Source organism: Sus scrofa, chromosome 6 (assembly GCF_054392235.1).
Source record: "Sus scrofa isolate SSC_HxYL_T2T_F1_AM1 chromosome 6, Sscrofa_HxYL_maternal_Yorkshire_Landrace_v2.0, whole genome shotgun sequence".
NCBI classification, from domain to species: domain Eukaryota; kingdom Metazoa; phylum Chordata; class Mammalia; order Artiodactyla; family Suidae; genus Sus; species Sus scrofa.
In genome coordinates, this window is record NC_139388.1 from 7,243,726 (window position 1) to 7,265,653 (window position 21,928).

Here is a 21,928-nt window from a genome sequence, read left to right on the forward strand (position 1 = left end):
CACGCAAGAGGCACCCAATCACGTGAGAGCCCCCGTGTGTGCAGAGAAAGATATTCCTATGGCAGTCCTGCCCCTCCTCCTCCTCTTGCCCTCCCCAACAATGGTGCATTACTTCTCCTGGGGCCCAGGCCTCCTCCCACACTCCATGGTTGTGGCACTCTACTCCCCAGCCCATGGCACACCACTCCCAGCCCATGGCATGCTGCTTCCCAGCCCAGGGCCCTCCACTCCCCAGCCCCTTGGGCTGTCTCCACACAGCCAACCCTAGTCCTCTCCCCAGAACTAACCTCTGTAGCCTGAGTCTCAGCATCCAGCTGCCACCTGAGCATCTCGGGCTGTGGTGTCCAGGGGCAGTGGTACTGATGGTTTGTGTGGCTCTCTTTCTGCTTTGCCCTCTTCAGTCCAGCTGCTGTGCTTTTTTCTGAGGCTTTGAGGTTCCCTCTCAATCTCGGCTGGCCTCCCACGGTGCAGATTGTTTTCCTATTTCATGGCTCCCTCTCAGGAGTGCTGGTCCTGTCCTGATTCCTTCTTTTTCTCTTCTCTCTCTCTTTTTTTCTGTTTGTTCTACCCAGTTAATCTGGAGGGTTCCTTGCCCTTTTTGGACGTTTAAGGTCTTCTGCCAGCCTTCAGTAGATGTTCTGTGCAAATTGTTCTACACATAGATGTCTTGTTTTGTTTTTTGGTGTGTTTGTGGGAGAAGGTAAGCACCACATCTTACTCCTCTGCCATCATTGGAGATCACATGTTAAAAATTGATCCATGAAGGGTTGTAAAGGTACTTTGCTTCCACCATGGTGGATTACTGTCTGTCGTTAGGATAAGTGACTTCAGAGCTAAGGCTAATTTTTACAGGTTGGACATTCATACCTTTCTCAGGGCTTGCTGTGTCCCAAACTGCAGGCTTTACCAGTTGTAGAACATGGGAATAGGCCCTTGTTCTTCCAGCTGATTTGTTTTAGGGTCAAGATTAAGGGGCTGCTTGGGTCCTCCTAACCAAAATAGGTTCGAAGGGGGCCCAGAAGGTCTCTCCCGGGTAGTGGGGTAGGACAGTCAGGCACAACCAAAAGGGCATGTGTGATCAAATGCTGTTCAAATTGGCAAATGAGGGGCCCAGTGAAGTAATGGGTGTGAAGTTTTCTGTTGACACCAGTCACTGTACAGCTTTTGGAGGAGAGAGACCCAGTGTGAGAAATCAGGACAGAGTACATGGCTTCCATATCATTTCAAAAATTGATTTTCTTACCTGTCACATCAAGGATCGCCCGGAGCTCCTTGATGGATTTAGACATCTCATGGCACGGGTTGGGTCTCTGGGCACCAGAATCCCTGGGCCGCCTCCATCATCCAGCATGGCCACCTCAAGAGTGGGAGTCCCCCTCCCCCTTTGGGACTGGGAATAGTCCCATCTTCATTGATCTGTTGGTTTGCAGACTGGCCATGGACCAGGGGGCTTTCTGCACTTGGGGGCCCAGTGGCTGGCTGACTTACCTCTGAAGCGTTCTCCCTTGCTGGTTTTATCTCCAGGTCGATGGTTATACTTCCCTGGCTCCTTGGGTTGTCCTGAGGTTGCCAGGCTTGGCTAATAGCAACTGCCATCAGTTTAGCCTGAGCCCTAGCCTGCCTATTTTCATGCTGGTTTCTCTCTTCCCCCTCAGCTTGATCTCGATTATGAAATACCCCCAAAAGCACCTCTAGTAGTTGTGGTATAGGAGTTCGTGGGCCTAATTTTAATTTTTGAAGTTTCGTCCTAATATCAGGGGGCCAACTGGCTGATAAAATGTTCTCCCAGCAGGGCTTGACCCTGGAGGGAGGGATAAATGTTAGTAAACTTTCTAAAAGCCACCACAAGCCATCCCTGAAAGAGGGCTGGGTTTTCTTTTTCTTCTTGGGCCACTCCTTTAACCTTTTTGTAGTTAACTGACTTGCTGATACACTTTCTCATCCCTTCCTGTATACGCTGGATCATGTGTATCCTGGCTTCTGTTCCCTCCAGGAATTGTAATCCTAACAGGGCTTCTGATTAGGGATTGAGTCTCCATCCATAACAGAACGTTGGGGTTGGTCCTTGGCAAGCTGGTTGGACCTTGGACTTCTGCCCAAATTCAGTTTTTTCCCAGGACTGCAGCAAGTGGATAGGACTGTTTAGACATCCTTCCAAATTAAATCAGAGGCCACAGAGTTCCCATTGTGGCGCAGCGGAAATGATCTGACTAGGAACCATGAGGTTGTGGGTTCAATCCCTGGTCTTACTCAGTGGCTTATGGATCTGGTGTTGCTCTGAGCTTGGTATAGGTTGCAGATGTGACTTGGATCTGGCGTTGCCGTGGCTGTGGTGTAGGCTGGCAGCTGAAGCTCCAGTTTGATCCCTAGCCTGGGAACCTCTATATTCCATGAGTGCAGCCCTAAAAAGCAAAAGCAAAAAAAAAAAAAAAAAAAAAAACAAAGGCCAGCAGAGTTAGAGCCTGAAACACTTGAGCCAACTTACTGTGGTCCCAGTCTCTGTTTGCATTGGGCTTAATGGGTTAAAGAGACGGGCACATGTGCTTGAATTGTCCCTTTGCCATTTGCCACTTCCCTAAGAGGGCATATTTCCCCTGATCCTGGGTGGTGGAAAGGTCCACTATGAGTTAACCTGGAGGGACTAGGCTCTCCGACCCTGGGGCAACAGAGGATGTAAAGGGATGTAGGGAAGTGGAGAGGGGGCTGGTCAGAGGGATCTGGGGAAGTTGGTGGCTCTGAAGAAGCCGGGGAGGTTCCCCATTGACAGCAGAGGAAGGTTAGAAGGGAAACATCTAAAATGTTGGGGAGTCCCCCTTGTGGCTCAGCGAAAACAAACCTAACTAGGAACCATGAGGATGCAGGTTTGATCCCTGGCCTTGCTCAGTGGGTTAAGGATCCGGTGTTGCTGTGTGCTGGGGTGTAGGTCGCAGATGCAGCTTGGATCTGGCGTGGCTGTGGTGTAGGCCAGCAGCTACAGCTCTGATTCGACCCCTAGCCTAGAAACATTCATATGCCGCATGTGCAGCACTAAAAAAAAAAAAAAAAAGAAAGAAAGAAAAAGAAAAGGGAATATAGTTGGAGTGTTTCTGACTCCTCAGGCTTTTGATTACAGGAACCACAGAGAGCAGAATTTTAGTAAAGGACCATGAAGGCTTGAACACAGGGAACCTCGGGCTATTTTCCCATCTTGTGACAGTAAAGATCCAATTGCATGGTGGTATTATAATTTAGAGACCCATTTTTAGGCCATTTTTTTTCAATGTATATAAAGGCCAGGCAGTAGAGTTTTAAGTTTTCCCCTTTTCAGCCCATCGGTTTCAAAAAAAAAAATTTCCATTTCTTTTTAAGGATATACTCTAGAAGGTTGTATTGTATTGTTTTGTTTTTCTGGCTGAGAAAGGGATCCTTCCATGTTGAGAACCTGCAACCAAGCCCTCCTAGAAATGCAGTCCAGCATGCCAGAGACCCTTCCCAGGAGGTGTTTTTTGGAAGGGCACCAGGGTGTCCTCCATGCTCCATCCTTAGCTAATGGGGCTTTGAGCATCCTCTCCTCTCCCATCGCCTAACCAGATGTCTCTGCTCAACCCAGTCCCTCATGCAAGGAATTCCCAGGGGGATGTCTGAACCAGTGCCTTGTCAGGACTCTACTTGAGAAGATCTATTGTCGATAAAGCTTATGTCCTGTAACAAGTTTCCCTATGCTGGGTTGTCTTCCTTGAGGCGGAGCATCTATAGAGCCTAGGATGTGGGCTGCTAGCAGGTAGGCAGCCCAATAAGAGGTCTGTAACTGTATCTGGGCTGCCAGGGCCTGGACTGAAGGGGGGTCTGAGACAAGTAAAGGGAACCCTTGGAGAAACTGAGCTGGGCACAGTGGAAGATGCCATGGGAGTCAGGAGCTGAGGGCCTAGTGGTGGGAGTATCCCCACAGGGGATTTTTAAACGGAGGGTAAGCTGAGAGACTAGACAGCAAAAGAATCTGAAGTTCTTTGTCCCATTTGGAGACCAAAAAAAAAAAAAGTTGGAGCAAATATAGACCTCAATTAATAGAATTTGGAGTTCCCGTCGTGGCTCAGTGGTTAATGACTCTGACTAGTATCCATGAGGATGCAGGTTCAATCCCTGGCCTCACTCATTTAAGGATCTGGAGTTGCCATGAGCTGTGGTGTAGGTCACAGACACAGCTTGGATCCTGCCTTGCTGTGGCTGTGGAGTAGGCCAGCAGCTACAGCTCCTGTTAGACCCCTAGCCTGGGAATGTACAAATGCCAAAAAAGCAAAAAAGAAAAAAACAATCAGAATTTGATATCCACTGAAACATAATCCTTTTTTTTTCTCTAAAACTACTCTCATTTTTACCAAAGATGAGCCAAACTGCAATGTATTTGATTGCAAATTAAGTCTGATTTTAATCACTTTGGCTTGACTACTTATGTAAGTGTAATTGATCATATAAGTTGTTTTAAATTGGCTGTGTTGGAACTTTTCAAAAGGAATCTCAGACTGAATGTTTAAAAGGCCACTCAGGGCCAAGAAAATGATGCCCAGGGCTTATCACAGACTTGGTCTTACAGATTTAGATGGCTCTCTCCCTTTTTGAAGTTTCCCAAAAATACCTTGAGATTCTGGCACCTGTTAGGGTTGGCCTTTAGGGGTTTGCTGGGAACCTCTGAGTTTCCAGTTTCTGGAGGGATCAGATAGAGGGAAAAGATAAATGTTCCACTTCTACTCAGAAGTGTAATTTACCAAACTCCTATAAATTATAATTAGCTTCAGGGGAAGGGTTTTCTTTCCATCTGGAAAACACAGAATAAAAGCTAGTGATATCTCCGACAAAAATTATAACCATATCCTGCAACTTAGTCCCATGTAATTAGCAGTTTTCTAAGGCCATCAGGTTTACCCAGTTTAGTGAGTGGTATGATAATGAAAGTTACTAGAACGCTGTATTTGTCAGAAGCTCTGTGAATTTCCTTGAAGAGAAAGTATTTTTGCAAGGCATCAGCTTAAGTGTCTCTGAATGACAAAGACGTAAAAGGCACAGTTAGACACCTGATCTCAATGCTACGGACAAAGTGGGTTATAATAACTAGAATGCTGACTGATAACATGTTATCAGGCTATGCCAGATCTTTAGGCATGGTATATAGTTTCTAGAATATTTACGTTAATAGCATTTACCCCTGGGATGCAGCATAAGAGAATGTAGTTCTCATTTGACAACATGCTTCCAAGTCATTGAACATCCCACATAAACCCGACTGGTTTAGGATGTCGCTTTGGGACGCCCCGGGGGCCCTTTGAAACAGCCTCATGTTAGCTGGAAATCAAAAGAACTTCCTTTAGAATTTGATATTTGGGAAGTCTGTCAAAAATATCAATGTTTGGAACACGCAGTCAGATAGGATCATAGGTTGCTGTGAAACAATATTGCTCCCCTTTCAAGTAGTGTCATAGGTTATCACTTCTGTGTGGAATCTAAAATGCGGCACAATTGAACCTACATACAAAACAGAAACAGACTCACAGACAGGAGAGTTGTGGTTGTGGAGCAGGAGGGGAGGGGGTGTGGGGTGGATGGGGAGTTTGGGGTCGGTAGATGCAAACTATTATATTTAGAATGAATAAGCAATGAGGTCCTGCTGTAGAGCACAGGGAACTTATATCCAATCTCGTGGGATGGACCATGATGAAAAATAGTATGAGAAAAAATATATGTATGTATGTATATATATGTATGCATGACTGGGTCACTGTGCTACACAGCAGAAAATGGCACAACTCTATAAATCAACTCTAATTTAATTTTAAAAAGAAATGTTTAGACAATCAAAAAATACTTAATCCTTGAACTAAGGTGAAAAAATCTTTCAAAAGTAAATACAGGAGTTCCCGTTGTGGCTCAGTGGTTAACGAATTTGACTAGGAACCATGAGGTTGCGGGTTCGATCCCTGGCCTTGCTCAGTGGGTTAAGGATCTGGTGTTGCCATGAGCTGTGGTGTAGGTTGCAGATGCAGCTCAGATCCCGTGTTGCTGTGGCTCTGGTGTAGGCCAGTGGCTCTGGCTCCAATTCGACCCCTAGCCTGGGAACCTCCATATGCTGCGGGAGCAGCCCCAGAAATGGCAAAAAGACCGAAAAAAAAAAAAAAAGTAAATACAGATCCCACTCCCGGGCATCTATCAGGAGAAAAGCATGACTCGAAAAGATGCATGTACTCCAGTATTCACTGCAGCACTATATATAATAGCCAAGACGTGGAAACAATCTAAATGTCCATCAACAAGGACTTGGATAAAGAGGTTGTAGCACATACACAATGGAATATTACTCAGCCATTAAAAAGAAAGCAATAATGACATTTGCAGCAACATGGATGGACCTAGAAATTAACATGCTAAGTGAAGTCAGTCAGTCAATGAGACACCAACATCAAATGCTATCACTTACATGTGGAATCTAAAAAAAGGACACAATGAACCTCTCTGCAGAACAGATACTGACTCACAGACTTTGAAAAACTTAGGGTTTCCAAAGGAGACAGTTTGGGGTGTGGGGGGATGCACTGAGGGTTTGGGATGGAAATGCTACAGAATTGGGTTGTAATGATCGTTGTACAACTGTAAATGTAATAAAATTCATTGAATAATTTTAAAAATTAAAAAAATTTTTAAAATAAAGAGCACTTAAAGGCATAGAAACTCAAATGATATCTTTTTTTTTTTTTTTTTTTTTTTGGTCTTTTTAGGTCTACATCTACAGCATATGGAGAGTCCCAGGCTAGGGGTTGAATAAGAGCTTTAGCTGCTGGCCTATGCCACAGCCATGCCAGATCCTTAACCCACTGAGCGAGGCCAGGGATTGAACCCGTGTCCTCATGGATACTAGTCAGATTCCTTTCCGCTGAGCCACAGTGGGAACTCCTCTTTTCCTTTCTTCGTTGTCCCCCTCCCTCCCAGCTCCTTACTTCTCTCTCAGCATCTCTCAAGTTGATCTATTTATATCTTTCACTGCAAAGATAACATATTTTCAATTATTAAGAACTTATAAGGTCTTTTATATTTGCTAGAACTTATATCCCTCTGCCAGTTTCTTTTCAAAATGACCAGATACGTGACTTATAAAATCTATGTGGCTTTAAAATCAGCTTACAAAGTTCTGTGAAAATCTTGGGAAAGTTTTACACTAAATTTGCTTTAATATTACTGTGAAGAGATAAATTAACAGAGTTTGGGGATACTCCTTTCACAAATACAGTCTCTCCACTTTTTATGACCTTTTGCACAGTTTCATACTTTTTTATATGTAGGTTGATGGAAGACACGTTCGCATGTTGAGGTAGGAGGAAGTCATTCCAGCTTTTACATGACCTAAACTTCACGCTAACTAGAACAGCCCGTTTGGTGGCCTTTTGTACGCCTGCTTTAATCATTAAAGAAAAGTAAACGTATAAACATGACCAGAAGTAAACATGTCTGTTTTAAAGATATGAGAGTAAATGCCACCTTCTTCCTGGGACATCAGGGCTAATAATCATTCTTTGCTGAGGCTCCCTTCCCAGGCTCCAAGGCCACGCTGATGGTACGTGTGTGTGCTCATCTGTGTTTTTAGAAACCTTGAAGGGATGTACCCCAGTCATGACCATGTTCTTTGTTCTGGCAAGATGGGAAACTGCTGAAAATGATGCTTTCCCGGAACAGTTCCTCAGAGCGGAGAAGCTATCTCCCAGGCTGTCGTCCTCAGTTAGGCTCCAGTAGAACTCTCCTCTAGTTTTATGTGGCTGCACCAGTGGCATATGGAAGTTCCCAGCCCAAGGATTGAATCTGAGCCTGTGGCAACACTGCATCCTTAACCTACCAAGCCACAGTGGGAATTCCCTCCTCTGTTCTGATTATAGATTGGTTATTGATGATTTGTGTTGACAAGGTCTTGAGCATTGTTTTGCTAGGTTTATTCTAAGGAACTTAAAGTTCTAATTTCTACTATTATGAAATAGAAGGAAACAGTCCTCCAATTCTTAGAGAAACACAAAGGATCCCAAATCTTGAAAAGGAAGAAGAGAAGAGAGCTAGAGGCCTCATAGTTCCTGATTTCAAAACATATTAAAAAGCTATAGTAGCAAAGGATACCATAAAAAAAACCCAAAAAAACAACCTAGGGATTGGGAGAAAATAGTTTCAAACAATGCAACCAACAAGGGCTTAATCTCTAAAATATACAAACACTTTATACCACTCAACAGCAAAAAAGCCAACAACCCAATGGAAAAATGGGCAAAAGACCTGAATAGACATTTCTCCAAGGAAGATATACAGATGGCCAACAAGCACATGAAAAAATATTCAACATCACTGATTATTCAAGAAATGCAAATCAAAATGATCACAAGATACCACCTCACACCAGTCAGGATGGCTATCATTATTAAGTCCACAAATAACAAGTGCTGGAGGGGGTGTGGAGAAAAGGGAACCCTCCTGCAGTGTTGGTGGGAATGTAAGCTGGTACAGCCACTGTGGAGAACAGCATGGAGGTACCTTCAAAATCTACACATAGAACTACCATATGACCCAGCAATCCCACTCTTGGGCATATATCTAGATAAAACTTTTGTTGAAAAAGACACATGCACCTGCTGCTTTTTTTTTTTTTTTTGAAACAACTTTTCCCTACTCTAAGGTTGTGAATAGCTTCTAGAATTTTGTTATTATCTTTTACATTCTCAACTCTTATCTAACTAGACTTTATTTTTGTGGGGGGGTGTAAGGTAGGGGTTAGATTTCATGCCCACTGGTGAGGCTAAAAGAAATTTGCTTGGAGTTCCCGTCGTGGCGCAGTGGTTAACAAATCTGACTAGGAACCATAAGGTTTTGAGTTTGATCCCTGGCCTTGCTCAGTGGTTTAAGGATCCGGCATTGCCCTGAGCTGTAGTGTAGGTTGCAAACGGGGCTCGGATCCCTCGTTGCTGTGGCTCTGGCGTAGGCCGGTGGCTACAGCTCTGATTCGACCCCTAGCCTGGGAACCTCCATATGCCTCGGGAAGCGGCCCAAGAAATAGCAAAAAGACCAAAAAAAAAAAAAAAAAAAGGGAATTTGATTAACAGATTTAAAAAAACTGGCAATACTGGTCACGGTGCCTAGCCAAAGATGAATTGAGTCTCCACTGGACACAGTTTGCATTTCTGTGGACAAGAATCATCTGAATTACTCACAGTGGAAGGTGCAGAATCAGATTATCTGGAGGGCTGGGAGCATAAACACGTATTAGTCTTTGAACTGTCCTTTGAACCAGTTGTCAGGCTTCATTAGTTCCCTTGTTAAATTAGGAGTTTTGTAAATTTTTGGACATGTGTTCCGTGTATAACTTTATGAGAATTATGACTTTATCCATTTTTTTAAAAAGATCTTTTAGCCGTTCTAGTTCCTTCTTTGTTTTTCACTACTTCCTGCTGGATTTGTCATAGGCTGTTCCCAAGGTTTTGGATCAGGGCGACCAGTCCAATCACCAATAGACTGAGAGTTGGGAAGATGCGTGGCTTCCTGAGCATTGGGACTGATGGCAAGAAGATACAGTGACTGACAGTTGCAGCTTGCCCTGTCACTTAGCTGAGAAATACAGGTGTTTATGAGAATATTACTATTCCTTTAGCACAAGACTGACAATATGTGGTCACAGAGTAATTTTGTAAGCTTGGGGTTTTTTTTTTGCTGTTTTGTTTTGGCCACACCCACGGCATCTAAAAGTTGCCAGGGACTGAATCGAGCTGCAGCTGCAACCTGTGCCACAGCTGTATCAACATCAGATCGCTAACCTGCTGTGCCACAGCAGGAACTCTAAACTTGGGTTTCTACACAGAGTGAGCTTTTGCTGAAAGTCAGAGACTAGTAACCTAGAGAAAAGAGGAAAAGATAGAAAAATGTTGTTGAAGAAGAATCATTATTGTAACTATCTCGTGACTGAAGTATTTCTTATTTTACATGAGAAAAAAAAAAGTGAAGAGGATTGAAAAACAATGACAGCCACAAAACAGTTCTGGGCAGATTGCTATATTCAATTAGACCAAATTTTTATTCTTTAAAAATGTGATACAGCCGTTTGGTTTTCACATGAACAACAGTCAACATTTTATGTGACTCATGATTCTCTATGTACACACCAGCACACACTATTCATATAAAAAATAAATTAAGCTTTAATAATGAAACACAAGTTTACAAATGCAGCTTTTTAAAGCCTATCAAAAAATGAGAAATATGGACATTTCTGAGACAAGATCACCGTGGAATCTGGCTCTTCAGGAAGAACCTCTTTTGAGAATGAAAAAAGCCTGAGACAAATCACTATTTTCCAAATGCCGGTTTTGTAATTCTGCATATTTCTTCATCTAACTACTAAGTTTCTGTTGGCAAGGATATATAGGCTTTTAGGATTATCTCCAGAAATTTAGGTGTCACTTAAGTTACATTCCGTCTAAAAATTAAAAGAGCTAAAGCCCCTTTTAGCTGGTCTTCTTATTTCCAAATACAACTCATCCCTAGTAATTCTAAGTCAGCAGTCTTAAAATTTTATGCTCAGAGACCTCATACATGAATTTTGAAAACCTGTATATCCCCTTATGTTTCTGAATTGATGCTTAATGTTTTCCATAATAGTTGCAAAGGATAGAAGTGCAGGCATGTTGTAGACACTGCATCTTGGTGTCTAAATTCCCCCTTAAGCCAAGAGGCTCTACACACCCTAGCTGATGATCATCCTTGGAAAAACTCACACAAATAAGGCAATTTTTAATAGTAAGAAATGCCACACTTTCCTTTTTTACTCATTGAATTTGTATTTTTATTCGACTTCCTCCTCAAAAATTTAGCCTAATGATTCTTGGCTTTTATGTTGTTTAGTTGCATATCATCCTAAGGCTCCATATATTTTTAAACTTCTTCTGGGTGGAGCCTGATCGATAAACAAGCAGCATGCACATTTTAAGTAAATTATTAAACACAGTAAAATTGCATTGGCAGTGTAGCCCGTGACGAGTTCAAGAAGGGCCCCCCCCCCCCAGTTATTTGATCTCTGTGTAGGTTAATATTATCTGTTAGAATGGGCATGGTACAGTATCAACTCCATTCTTCTTTTCAATGTTATGTACAGCAATGCTGACGAGCCTTGTTCACAGAGATGGGAACGGGAAGATTGGGGATAGCAGGGTCACTGAATTCCTCCCAGCTTCACAATTGCATGCTAACATAAACACTCAGCAATCTTGGGTGTTCCTTCAGCTTTGTTGAGAGAGAAGAATGGGGAGCCACTAGAACTGCAGAAGGATTTGTATCCTGCCTGGAGGCTTTCACTTGCCAGACACCACGTTTTGAATTTTACATCTTGAGTCCCGCCTGCTCTACCGTGAGACCGAATATGGGGAAAGATCTGTTTTCTTCTCTAAGTGGAGAAAAGGGCATGTTCTCAGGCAGATGAGTCTTAAGAAAGTACAGGAGGAAGATGGGGATCTCAGAATTGGTAGACTGCTGGGGGCAAGGCTGGCCCAGCCAAGAGACCAATGGCCTTGGTGGCTTAAGTTTCGATTCGATTTCACTGTGTCATAAAGCATATGAATGATGAGATGATGTTACCTTCTTACAAAAGCAGCAGGTTCTCAAACGTATTCAACTGTAACTATCCCGTAAGATATTTCTTGAGCTCACATTTGGGAAATGCAATATTCTCCACCCCTCTGCACCATGCACATTAGAATATCCAAGTTGGACAGCAGCGAAGAAACTTGGTATAACCTCAGTTTCCCCAACTCAGAGTCTACCCAGGCTCCTCCATTTATTTTCCACGTCATAACTGATGTTCACCATTGCCCTAATTATTGAAAGACAGTTGCACACATAAGCAGTCACAGCTTGGATCCATCAGTGTCACTGCCATCTTTCTAAATGTTCCTGTCACCCGTCTGCTTGACCTGAATTGGTGGCGCTCATTACATGGCTGTTAAACCACAATCTCAGTCAGAGACATTCTGTACTTAGGTTATGTGGCATCTGGACAGGCTCTGCGAAGAGCAGGGATGTCATCTGTGCCCTTCACTGTCGCTCTGTGTGTTGTTCCCAAGAGAATCCTAACCCCACCAAGAGTCAGGTTAATGTGTTACCCTTCAAGGGGAGAGAATCACAATGCCAAAGCAAATATTTTCTAATGGTGGGTTCAGTCACTGCAGCACCAGGGAGGAAGAGCCAGTTTTAGGGGAGAGGGTTCTTTGCAACACCATTTAAAGAGTATAACCCCCCCTCACCCCCCGCTTGATCTCTGCACGGTGGGGGGCTGGGTATGGATGTTACAGAAGAGCAGCTGAGAAGATGCATGGCTTCTGCCTTCTATGCTGCCACTTCTGAATGTCTTTGACACAGGAGCAGAAAATCCATTTTAGGCAGAAAGAGGATCCTGGCCTTAGCTTTTCGTGAAGCTGAGGTGAAGTGGGAAGGCTGATATCTTTTGTGCACCCCTGAGCTGAAAACAGAGGTAATGACATCAATAGCTGAGCTTGGAGAGGTAATGATGGAGCCAAAAGGGCCTTGGGGGTAGGGGTGCAATAATCAGGCCCAGTGACTGCCTGGCCAACAACTAATGGGGCAAGGGCACAGGGCCTGAGAATTTCTTCTCTGCAGCATTCAGCTCAGTGCCTTTTCCATCTAATCCTTTTTTTGGTCCATCTAATCCTTCTTTGCTACCATCAGGAATATCTTCCATCAGTTGCCAAGTGCCAGATATAAAACAGCAACTCGACAAGGAATAACAAAGTCATTACAGCCCTACCGTGGTCAGGCTGCTGTTAGGTATACTCCCGGCTCCGGGAAGATACAGTGCATTTCTTTTATAAGCAAATGGATAGGTTCCATGAGACCAGGAACCCTGGCTCTTATTTTTCCTTGGTTTTCCTTTAGACATTGTAGCCCTGGACTTTGGCATAGAGCTTGGTGTATGGAAATACTTGAATAACCTGTGCAGAACGAAGGGGTGGGGTTTTGAGATCAAACAGCGCGTGGCCGGTTTGAAGGTACCCTTCGCAACTCATGCACGCCAAGCCCAGGCTAACAAGGGGCGGGCTGAATGGGTTTCTAGGACACAGGCCTGTCCAGGGAAGGCCACCAGGCTCACGGCTACCTTGTTCTTTCCCAACATGATGGCTTTTTCCTCATAGTTACTTTTTTTCTCTCAAGTCGTTTCTCCATCCACTCTGACCAAGTGGTGGCTCTCCTGCCCCTTCCCCTGCCCCCACACCCCACCCTATCCTCGCCTTTGAAAAGCCTTGTTAAATCATCCCTCTGCACAAGTCATTCAGTTGCATCTCACGAGGCAGAGGAACTGAATCTTGGCTTAGGTGGGCCTGCCCCTTGGGTGGGGGCTGCTGCAGCGATTTCTTCTGTAGTTTGCTAAGGCTTTGCTCGCTGCTCCAGGAAACTGGATAAGCCAGAGAGCCTTAACCTGCCTCACCTCATTTAATCAGTCAGTGACCCCCTGTCTGAGGAGAACTGCCCCCCACCCCCCCGCCCCCGAGCCGGCTGGTGGCTGTGCAGCCAGCTCATGTGTGGACAGAGCAGGGGTGAGAGGAAGCTGGCTGACCTTTAGGGGCTCTGATCGCTGATGGGCTTTGTATTCAAAGAGGCCCCAAGACTTCCACCCTTGACCCCCACTCGCTCCAGTCACAAAGCAAGTCTCCATCTTAATGAACAGGTTTCACCCCCAGCCCCTCTCAGGCACAGCGCGGGTCTGTCCAGCCGGCTAGTCAGCCGGTGGTAGGTAAAGTGCTTTGACAGGGGCAGGGCGAGGGCTCCTCTGGGCCCTGGTGAAATCCGATGGCCTTAATTGTCAGATCCTTTGCCTTTTAGTGAGAATCCTTTCCGGAAGCTAATGAATGAGTTCCTTACACACCGGGGCTCATCTTCTGAGGAAGTCGATTACCTGGGTCGTTAGAGGCCCGAGAAGGAGTCCTGCTCACTCTGCAGGTCGTGCACAGAAGCTTTAACTGATCGAGATTTTTCATGCTTTTTTATTCAGTGACTTTGGAACACGCGAGGCCAAACACGAGCGAGCACGTTTTGGGCATCCTCTAAAGAGACTCTAAGTTAAGAGATTTGTCCGAGATGAAAAAACTAGCAGGAAATCGCCCAATTCATGCCAGCTGGGTCTTCTTCAGACAGGTCGTCTGGGTGACAAGCTTGAGGGGAGGATGACGTCCCAGATGAGCCCGCCCCGGGCACACACATGCTCCCACGTGTGAACGCGCCCGTGCGCGCACGCACCGCGGCTTCTAGGAGTAAAACTTGCTGTTGCTGACCCTCTTCTCTCTCAACCTGCGGGCAAGCAGATTTCACTGTTAGTCTCAGACAGGGGCCAAGGGCTGAAGGCCAGCGTTTCTCCGGCCACACAGCTGAGGGACATTCAGGGCTGGAGGGCACAGGGCAGAGTCGGAGGGGTGGGCCCCCGGCACTGTACCCTTTCTGAATCTGTTTGCTCACTGGGCGCTGCTACTCTGGAGGTGTAGAAAGAGGCAATGAGAATAACACGGGTAAGGAGGCTCCACGCTGTTTCCAGGGCATTTTCTTGGGGAGAGTTCTTGGTGGGCCAGGGCAACGTGGCATCCTGGCTGGCCCTCCTTGTGTGCCTGCAGCCCGATCAGAAGCATCCCCGTTGGGGAGGGGGGTGGGGTGGGGGTGGGGAGTCCTGGACCAGCCCATGCTTGGGATCTCAAGCAAAGCTCCTTAAAGGGTCGTGGCCGTGGCTGGCTCTCCCTGGTAGATGGAAATGCCATTCTCCCGAGGACAGTTCAACTCGGGCAAAGTGCAGCTGCTTAAGATGTGACTCTACGTAATTTACGAAGCAAAGGGACGAAGAGTCCAGGGTGCCAGAGGCGGTCTAAAGACGGAGGCTTTCCCAGAGCCCTGGCCAGGGGACCCGCGGGGCGGGGCTGACCCACCTGCGGTTGCACTTCTCCTGGTAGAGCTGCAGCTGGTTCTCGTTGACGTTGAACTCTCGGACGAGGGCATCCCGGTTGGCGTTGCGCAAGTTCTGGTGTGTGTCGTACAGAAAGAGCTGGTTGTTGAGCTCCTCCTGGCGCCTCCGCAGCTGGCGGCAGGAGGCGTAGAGCTCCTCCTCACTCTCCTGGAGGAGAAAGGGCAAAACAACCATGTGGGGCTGGTCTCTTAAAACCGCAGCGTGGGCGGCAGCCCCGGGCGGGTGTGAGTGCAGGGAGCCTGGGGCGCATCTGCTCATCTGCTGGGATTTTCCCAGAAAAGCCAGGGCCCATTTTAACCAAAGATACGCTCACCATGATTTAGTCCATTGGAAGCAAGCAGTTTAAGAAACTCTGGTGCACAGGAAGGGGTAACTTTATTATGAAACACTGAAAAAACAAACGCACTGCTGTCTGATCCTATTTCTTCATTAAATCTGGTTTCTCATGGGTCTCTGTCTCCTTGTGGCTCTCATCCAAATGCAAAGGCTGTGTGCTTCCAGTGGCACACAGCAGGTGAGGGGACAGCAGCCTGAGGGTGGAGGGAGTGGAGACAGCTAAGGAGCAGGAGTTTCTTTTGGGAGTGATGAAAATGTTCCAGAATTGGTCATAGTGATGATTACACCTCTGTGAATAGACTTAAGAACCACTGGATTGTATGCTTTAAATGGGTGAAATGTATAGCAGATGAATTATATCTCAACAAATACTACCCTCATTCTCCTCTGGTCAAAAGAGCCAACGTCACATAGGTTATGCCCTAGAGATGGGCATGTGACTCAATTCTAGCTGATAGTAACCACCTACTCCCCTGCCACACCTATCTCCAGGTGTGTGACCCAAGTCATGCCAAATAGAAGTATCCACAGGGCTTGGGTTGGTGTTCTTGGTAAAAAGACAGTTGCTTCTCTTGGGGGTTGGCAGAAAGAGTGACGAATGTTTCCTGCCGCTACTGGTCCCTGTGTTGTCATTCATGTAGAGAAAGAAATAGAGCCACTGGGAGAGCACCTGGATCCAGCCATGACTGAAACATACCCTACTCGTAAACCCTGAGGTTGTCTAAACCAAAATATAATATTTAGCAAAATATTATGCTAAAGAAAAAAAATTGGGCATTCCCGTTGTGGTGCAATGGAAACGAATCCCACTGGTACCCATGAGGATGCAGGTTTGATCCTGGCCTTGCTCAGTGGGTTGAGGATCCGGTGTTGCCGTGAGCTGTGGTGGAGGTCACCGATGTGGCTCGGATGCTGCATTGCTGTGGCTGTGGCACAGGCTGGCAGTACAGCTCCAATTCAACCTCTAGCCTGGGAACTTTCCCATGCCACAGGTGTGGCCCTAAAAACAAACAAACAAACAAACAAAAATGTTATGAAGGTCAGGAGTTTGGATTTCAGCATGGGAGGAGGAGTGTCTGTTACCTTACTGATCTTTTAAAAAGATCTCTTATCGTCTAAGGGATGGCGACTCAGGAGGCTAGTCCAGTGGCTGTTAGAATCAACAGGGTAGTTCAAGCGAGAGGCTCTGGTGCTACCAAAACGTGCATTGATACACACAAATGGGCTTCTTTTGTCGTTTATTTCTACCAAAATTGGACGCAGAGCATACCTCGCCCTGAAATTTTTGTCCACCTTCACAACCTAACAAAACATCACAGACCTGCCCTGGGGTAACAGGTAGACTTTGCGGAGTGAGGGTAAAGCTGAGCCTGGCCCCTCGTGAAGGGGAGGCGGAGTCAAACGATGATGGTCCCGCCCAAGGAGCGGAGGTCGGAGAGAGTCCTTGGTAGCTGGGAAGAGTCCGTGAGGACCTTGCCCAAATGTATATCCTTCATCAAGGAGACCAGCTTTCCCTCCTAGTGAGACGAAAACAAAACAAACAAAAGCCCCACCGAAGTCCTAACACTGTTCTACAAAGGGTCTCTCCTCACCTAGAAGAAAATGTGGGTTGCTTTCGGAGATGGAATGATGGTAATTGGGTTAAAGTCAAAATTCACCTCTTCTGCTCATGCGTCTAGAATTGCAGGGCTCTGTCTGCTTTTCTGAATCCCAAAGCATTTATAGCTATTATGTAATTTAGTCCTTAGTAGTCGAAAGACAAATGGATAGGCTGGTGCAGCAGATATAAAGAGAGATAAGGTGTATGCATCGTCGAGATCTCTCTCTACGTATACATCTAGATATATGTATATGAGATGTGATGAACATTCAGAAAGGTACATAAAACATATATACAGTTTGGCGAATAACTAGAAACCAAACAGCTATGGAGCCACCACCCAGTCAAGAGGTAGATCATCATCCGCTCGATACACCCTCCTGATCAAAACTCCTTCCTTCTCTGTCTTAGAATTTTGTGATAATTATTTCCTGGCTTTCCTTTGACTGAGGTTTTTTTTTTTTTTAATTTTATTGAAGGACGGTTGCTTTCCAATGGTGTCTTCATTTCTGCTGTACAGAAAAGCGAATGAGCCACACACATACATATACCCGTCCCCATGCAGGCTTTCCCCGAACATTGAGTCGATCTCTCTGTGCTCTCCAGCAGGTCCCCACGGATGATCCATTCCTTTCACAAAAGTATGCACTTGCCCTTTGCAAATCCCCAATCCAGCCCTCTCTCCTGACCCTTCCCCTTTGCTCACCGTAAGTTTGTTTTCTATGTCTATGAGTCTGTTTCCATTGTGTAAACAAATTCTTCTGTATTGCTTGTTACTAGATTTCACATAGTAGTGATCTGAGGGGATATTTGTGCTTCTTTGTCTGACTAACAACAGACACAACCTTTACGGTGATCCCTGTTGCTGCAAATGGCACTATTTCATTCTCTCTGTGACTGAATCGTATGCCACTGCGTTTATGTGCCACATTTTCTCTACCCGTCTTTCTGTCAATGGACATTTAGGCTGCTTCCATGTCTTGGCTGTTGTGAATAGTGTTGCCATGAACACTGGGATTCGTGTATCTTTTCTTTTTTTTATTTTTTATTTATTTTTAAAATTTATGTATTTATTTATTTATTTTGCTATTTCTTTGGGCCGCTTCTGCGGCATATGGAGGTTCCCAGGCTAGGGGTCGAATCGGAGCCAGAGCCACTGGCCTACGCCAGAGCCACAGCAACGCAGGATCCGAGCTGCGTCTGCAACCTACACCACAGCTCACGGCAACGCCGGATCGTTAACCCACTGAGCGAGGGCAGGGACCGAACCCACAACCTCATGGTTCCTAGTCGGATTCGTTAACCACTGCGCCACAACGGGAACTCCTCGTGTATCTTTTCAAATTACGGTTTTCTCCAGATAAATGCCCAAGAATGGGATTGACTGGTTCATACGGTCGTTCTATTTTTAGTTTTTATAGGAACCTCCATAATGTTTTCCACTGTAGTTGTCTCAATTTACATTCCCACCAACAGTGCAGGAGGGTTCCCTTTTCTCCACACCCTCCCCAGCATTTGTTATTTGTGGACTCTTTGATGGTGGCCATTCTGATTAGTGTGAGGTGATACCTCATTGTAGTTCTGATTTTCATTTCTCTAATAATCAGTAATGTTGAACATCTTTTCAAGGCTTTTTGGCTTTCTGTGTGTCTTCTTCGGAGAAGCCCTATTTAGATCTATCCCCCCTCCTTTTTTTTTTTTTTTTTGCTCTTTGCTCTTTTTTAGGGCTGCACCCTCAGCATATGGAAGTTCCCAGGCTAGGGGTCGAATCTGAGCTGTAGCTGCTGGCCTACACCACAGACACAGCAACATGAGATCTGAGCCGTGCCTGCGACCTACACCCACAGCAATCAGAGCTGTAGCTGCTGGCCTGCACCACAGCCACAGCAATGCGGGATCTGAGCTGTGTCTGTGACCTACACCACAGCTCATGGCATCGCCGGATCCTTAACCCACTGAGCGAGGCCAGGGATCAAACCTGCCACCTCATGGTTACTCGTTGGGCTCATTAACCACTGAGCCATGACGGGAACTCCCCATCGCCCATTTTTTGATTGGGTTGTTTGACATTGAGCTGCACGAGCTGTTTGTATATTTTGGAGATTAAGCCCTTGTCAATTGTTTGTTTTGCAAAGATTTTCTCCCATTCTCTGGGTTGTCTTTTCGTGTTTTTTTTTTTAATGGTTTCTTTTGTTGTGTAAAAGCTTTATGTCTAATTAGGTGCCATTTGTTTTTATTTTCACTAAGAGATATGTGAACAAAGATACTGCAGTGATTTATATGAGACAGTGTGCTGTCAATGTTTTCCTCTGAGTCTTATAGTATCTGGCCTTATATTTAACTCTTTAATCTCTTTTGAGTTTATTTTTGTATGTAGTATTTTGAGAGTGTTCTAATTTCGTTCTTTGACATATAGCTGTTCAGTTTTGCCAGCACCTCTTCTTGAAGAGACTTTTTTTCTATTGTATATTCTAGCCTCCTTTGTCATAGATTAACTGACTGTAGGTGAATGAATTTATTTCTGAGCTTGCCACCCTTCTCCACTGATTTATATTTCTGTTTGTGCCAATATCATACTGTTTTGATGACTGTAGCTTTGTAGTATAGTCTGAAGTCAGGGAGCCTGATTCCTCCAGCTCCATTTTTCTTTCTCAGCATTGCTTTGGTTATTTCAGGACCTCTTTGCATTTCCATGCAAATTAAAAAAACTTTTTGTTCTAGTTCTGTGAAAAATGTCAATGGTAATTTGATAGTGAAGGCACTGAATCTGTAAATTGCATTGGGTATTATAACCATTGTGAGATTATTGATTTTTCCAATCCAAGAACGTGGTATATCTTTTTCATCTGTTTGTGTGATCATCAGTTTCTTTCACTAGCATCTTACAGTTTTCAGAATACAGGTCTGTTGCCTCCTTAGATAGGTTTATTCCTAGGTATTTTATTCTTTTTGATGTGATGGTTAAGTGGGGTTGTGTTTACTTGTTTTCTCTTCTGAATCTCTGATTGTTAGTGTATAGGAATGCAAGAGATTTCTGTGCATTAATTTTGTATCCTGCAACTTTACCAAATTCATTGATGCACTCTAACAGCTGTCTGGTAGCACTGTTAGGGTTTTCCGGGTACACTATCATGTCATATGCAAACAGGGATAGTTTTGCTTCCTTTCTGATTTGGATTCCTCTTACTTCTTTTTCTCCTCTGATGTGTTACTAAGACTTCGAAAACTCTGTTGAATGAAACTGGGGAGAGTGGACATACTTGTCTTGTTCCTGATCTTGGAGGAAATGCCTGTAGCTTTGCACTATTGAGAATGATGCTAGCTGTGGGTTTGTTATATATGGCCTTTATTATGTTGACATGGGTCCCTCTATCCCCACTTTTGGAGAGTTTTTGTTATCATAAATAGGTGTCAAATTTTGTCAAAAGCTTCTTTATGCATCTGTTCAAAGGATCACATGGTTTTTATTCTCCAGTTTGTTGATGTGATTTATCACACTGACTGATTTGCAGATACTGAAGAATCCTTGCATCCTGGGATAAATCCTGCTACACCACAAAGTATGATCCTTTTAATGTATTGTTGGATTCGGTTTGCTGGTATTTTGTTGAGGATTCTTGTGTCTATGTTCATTAGTGATACTAGCCTCTCATTTTCTTTTTTTGTAGCATCTTTGGTTTTGGTATCAGGGTGATAGTGGCCTCACAGAAGAACTTGAGAATGTTCCTTTCTCAGCAATTTTCTGAGAGAGTTTCAAAAGGACAGATGTTAGCTCTCCTCTGAATGTCTGATAGAATTTGCCTGTGAAGCCATTTGATCCTGGACTTTTGTTGGTTAGAAATTTTTATTTTATTTTATTATTTTTTTAATAATTTTTTTATTTTCCCACTGTACAGCAAGGGGATCAAGTTGTCCTTACATGTATACATTACAATTACATTTTCCCCCCACCCTTTCTTCCGTTGCAACATGAGTATCTAGACAAAGTTCTCAGTGCTATTCAGCAGGATCTCCTTGTAAATCTATTCTAAGTTGTGTCTGATAAGCCCAAGCTCCCGATCCCTCCCACTCCCTTCCCCTCCCATCAGGCAGCCACAAGTCTCTTCTCCAAGTCCATGATTTTCTTTTCTGAGGAGATGTTCATTTGTGCTGGATATTAGATTCCAGTTATAAGTGATATCATATGGTATTTGTCTTTGTCTTTCTGGCTCATTTCACTCAGTATGAGAGTCTCTAGTTCCATCTATGTTGCTGCAAAGGGCATTATGTCATTCTTTTTAATGGCTGAGTAGTATTCCATTGTGTATATATACCACATCTTCGGAATCCAGTCATCTGTTGATGAACATTTGGGTTGTTTCCATGTCCTGGCTATTGTGAATAGTGCTGCAATGAACATGCGGGTGCACGTGTCTCTCTCTTTTTTTTTTTTTTTGTCAGAACTTTTCTTTTTTTTTTTTTTTTTTATTTTCCCACTGTACAGCAAGGGGGTCAGGTTATCCTTACATGTATACATTACAATTACATTTTTCCCCCACCCTTTCTTCCGTTGCAACATGAGTATCTAGACAAAGTTCTCAGTGCTATTCAGCAGGATCTCCTTGTAAATCTATTCTAAGTTGTGTCTGATAAGCCCAAGCTCCCGATCCCTCCCACTCCCTCCCCCTCCCATCAGGCAGCCACAAGTCTCTTCTCCAAGTCCATGATTTTCTTTTCTGAGGAGATGTTCATTTGTGCTGGATATTAGATTCCAGTTATAAGTGATATCATATGGTATTTGTCTTTGTCTTTCTGGCTCATTTCACTCATTATGAGATTCTCTAGTTCCATCCATGTTGCTGCAAAGGGCATTATGTCATTCTTTTTAATGGCTGAGTAGTATTCCATTGTGTATATATACCACATCTTCCAACTCCAATCATCTGTCGATGGACATTTGGATTGTTTCCATGTCCTGGCTATTGTGAATAGTGCTGCAATGAACATGT

General features: G+C 44.5%; 1 protein-coding gene across 1 annotated transcript in view; it reads right to left on the reverse strand.

Annotated features, from left to right (window-relative positions):
- Positions 1-14,021: 14,021 nt before the first annotated feature.
- The window catches only part of PLCG2 (phospholipase C gamma 2), a 165,595-nt gene continuing 157,688 nt past the window's right edge, over positions 14,022-21,928 (reverse strand). Inside the window, exons 32-33 of the mRNA XM_021093743.2 lie at positions 14,967-15,151; positions 14,022-14,343 (exon numbers count right to left, since the gene is read on the reverse strand). Of these exons, the coding sequence (XP_020949402.2) occupies positions 14,301-14,343; positions 14,967-15,151 (228 nt within the window). The 3' untranslated portion in view covers positions 14,022-14,300. The remainder of the gene's footprint in view (positions 14,344-14,966; positions 15,152-21,928) is intronic.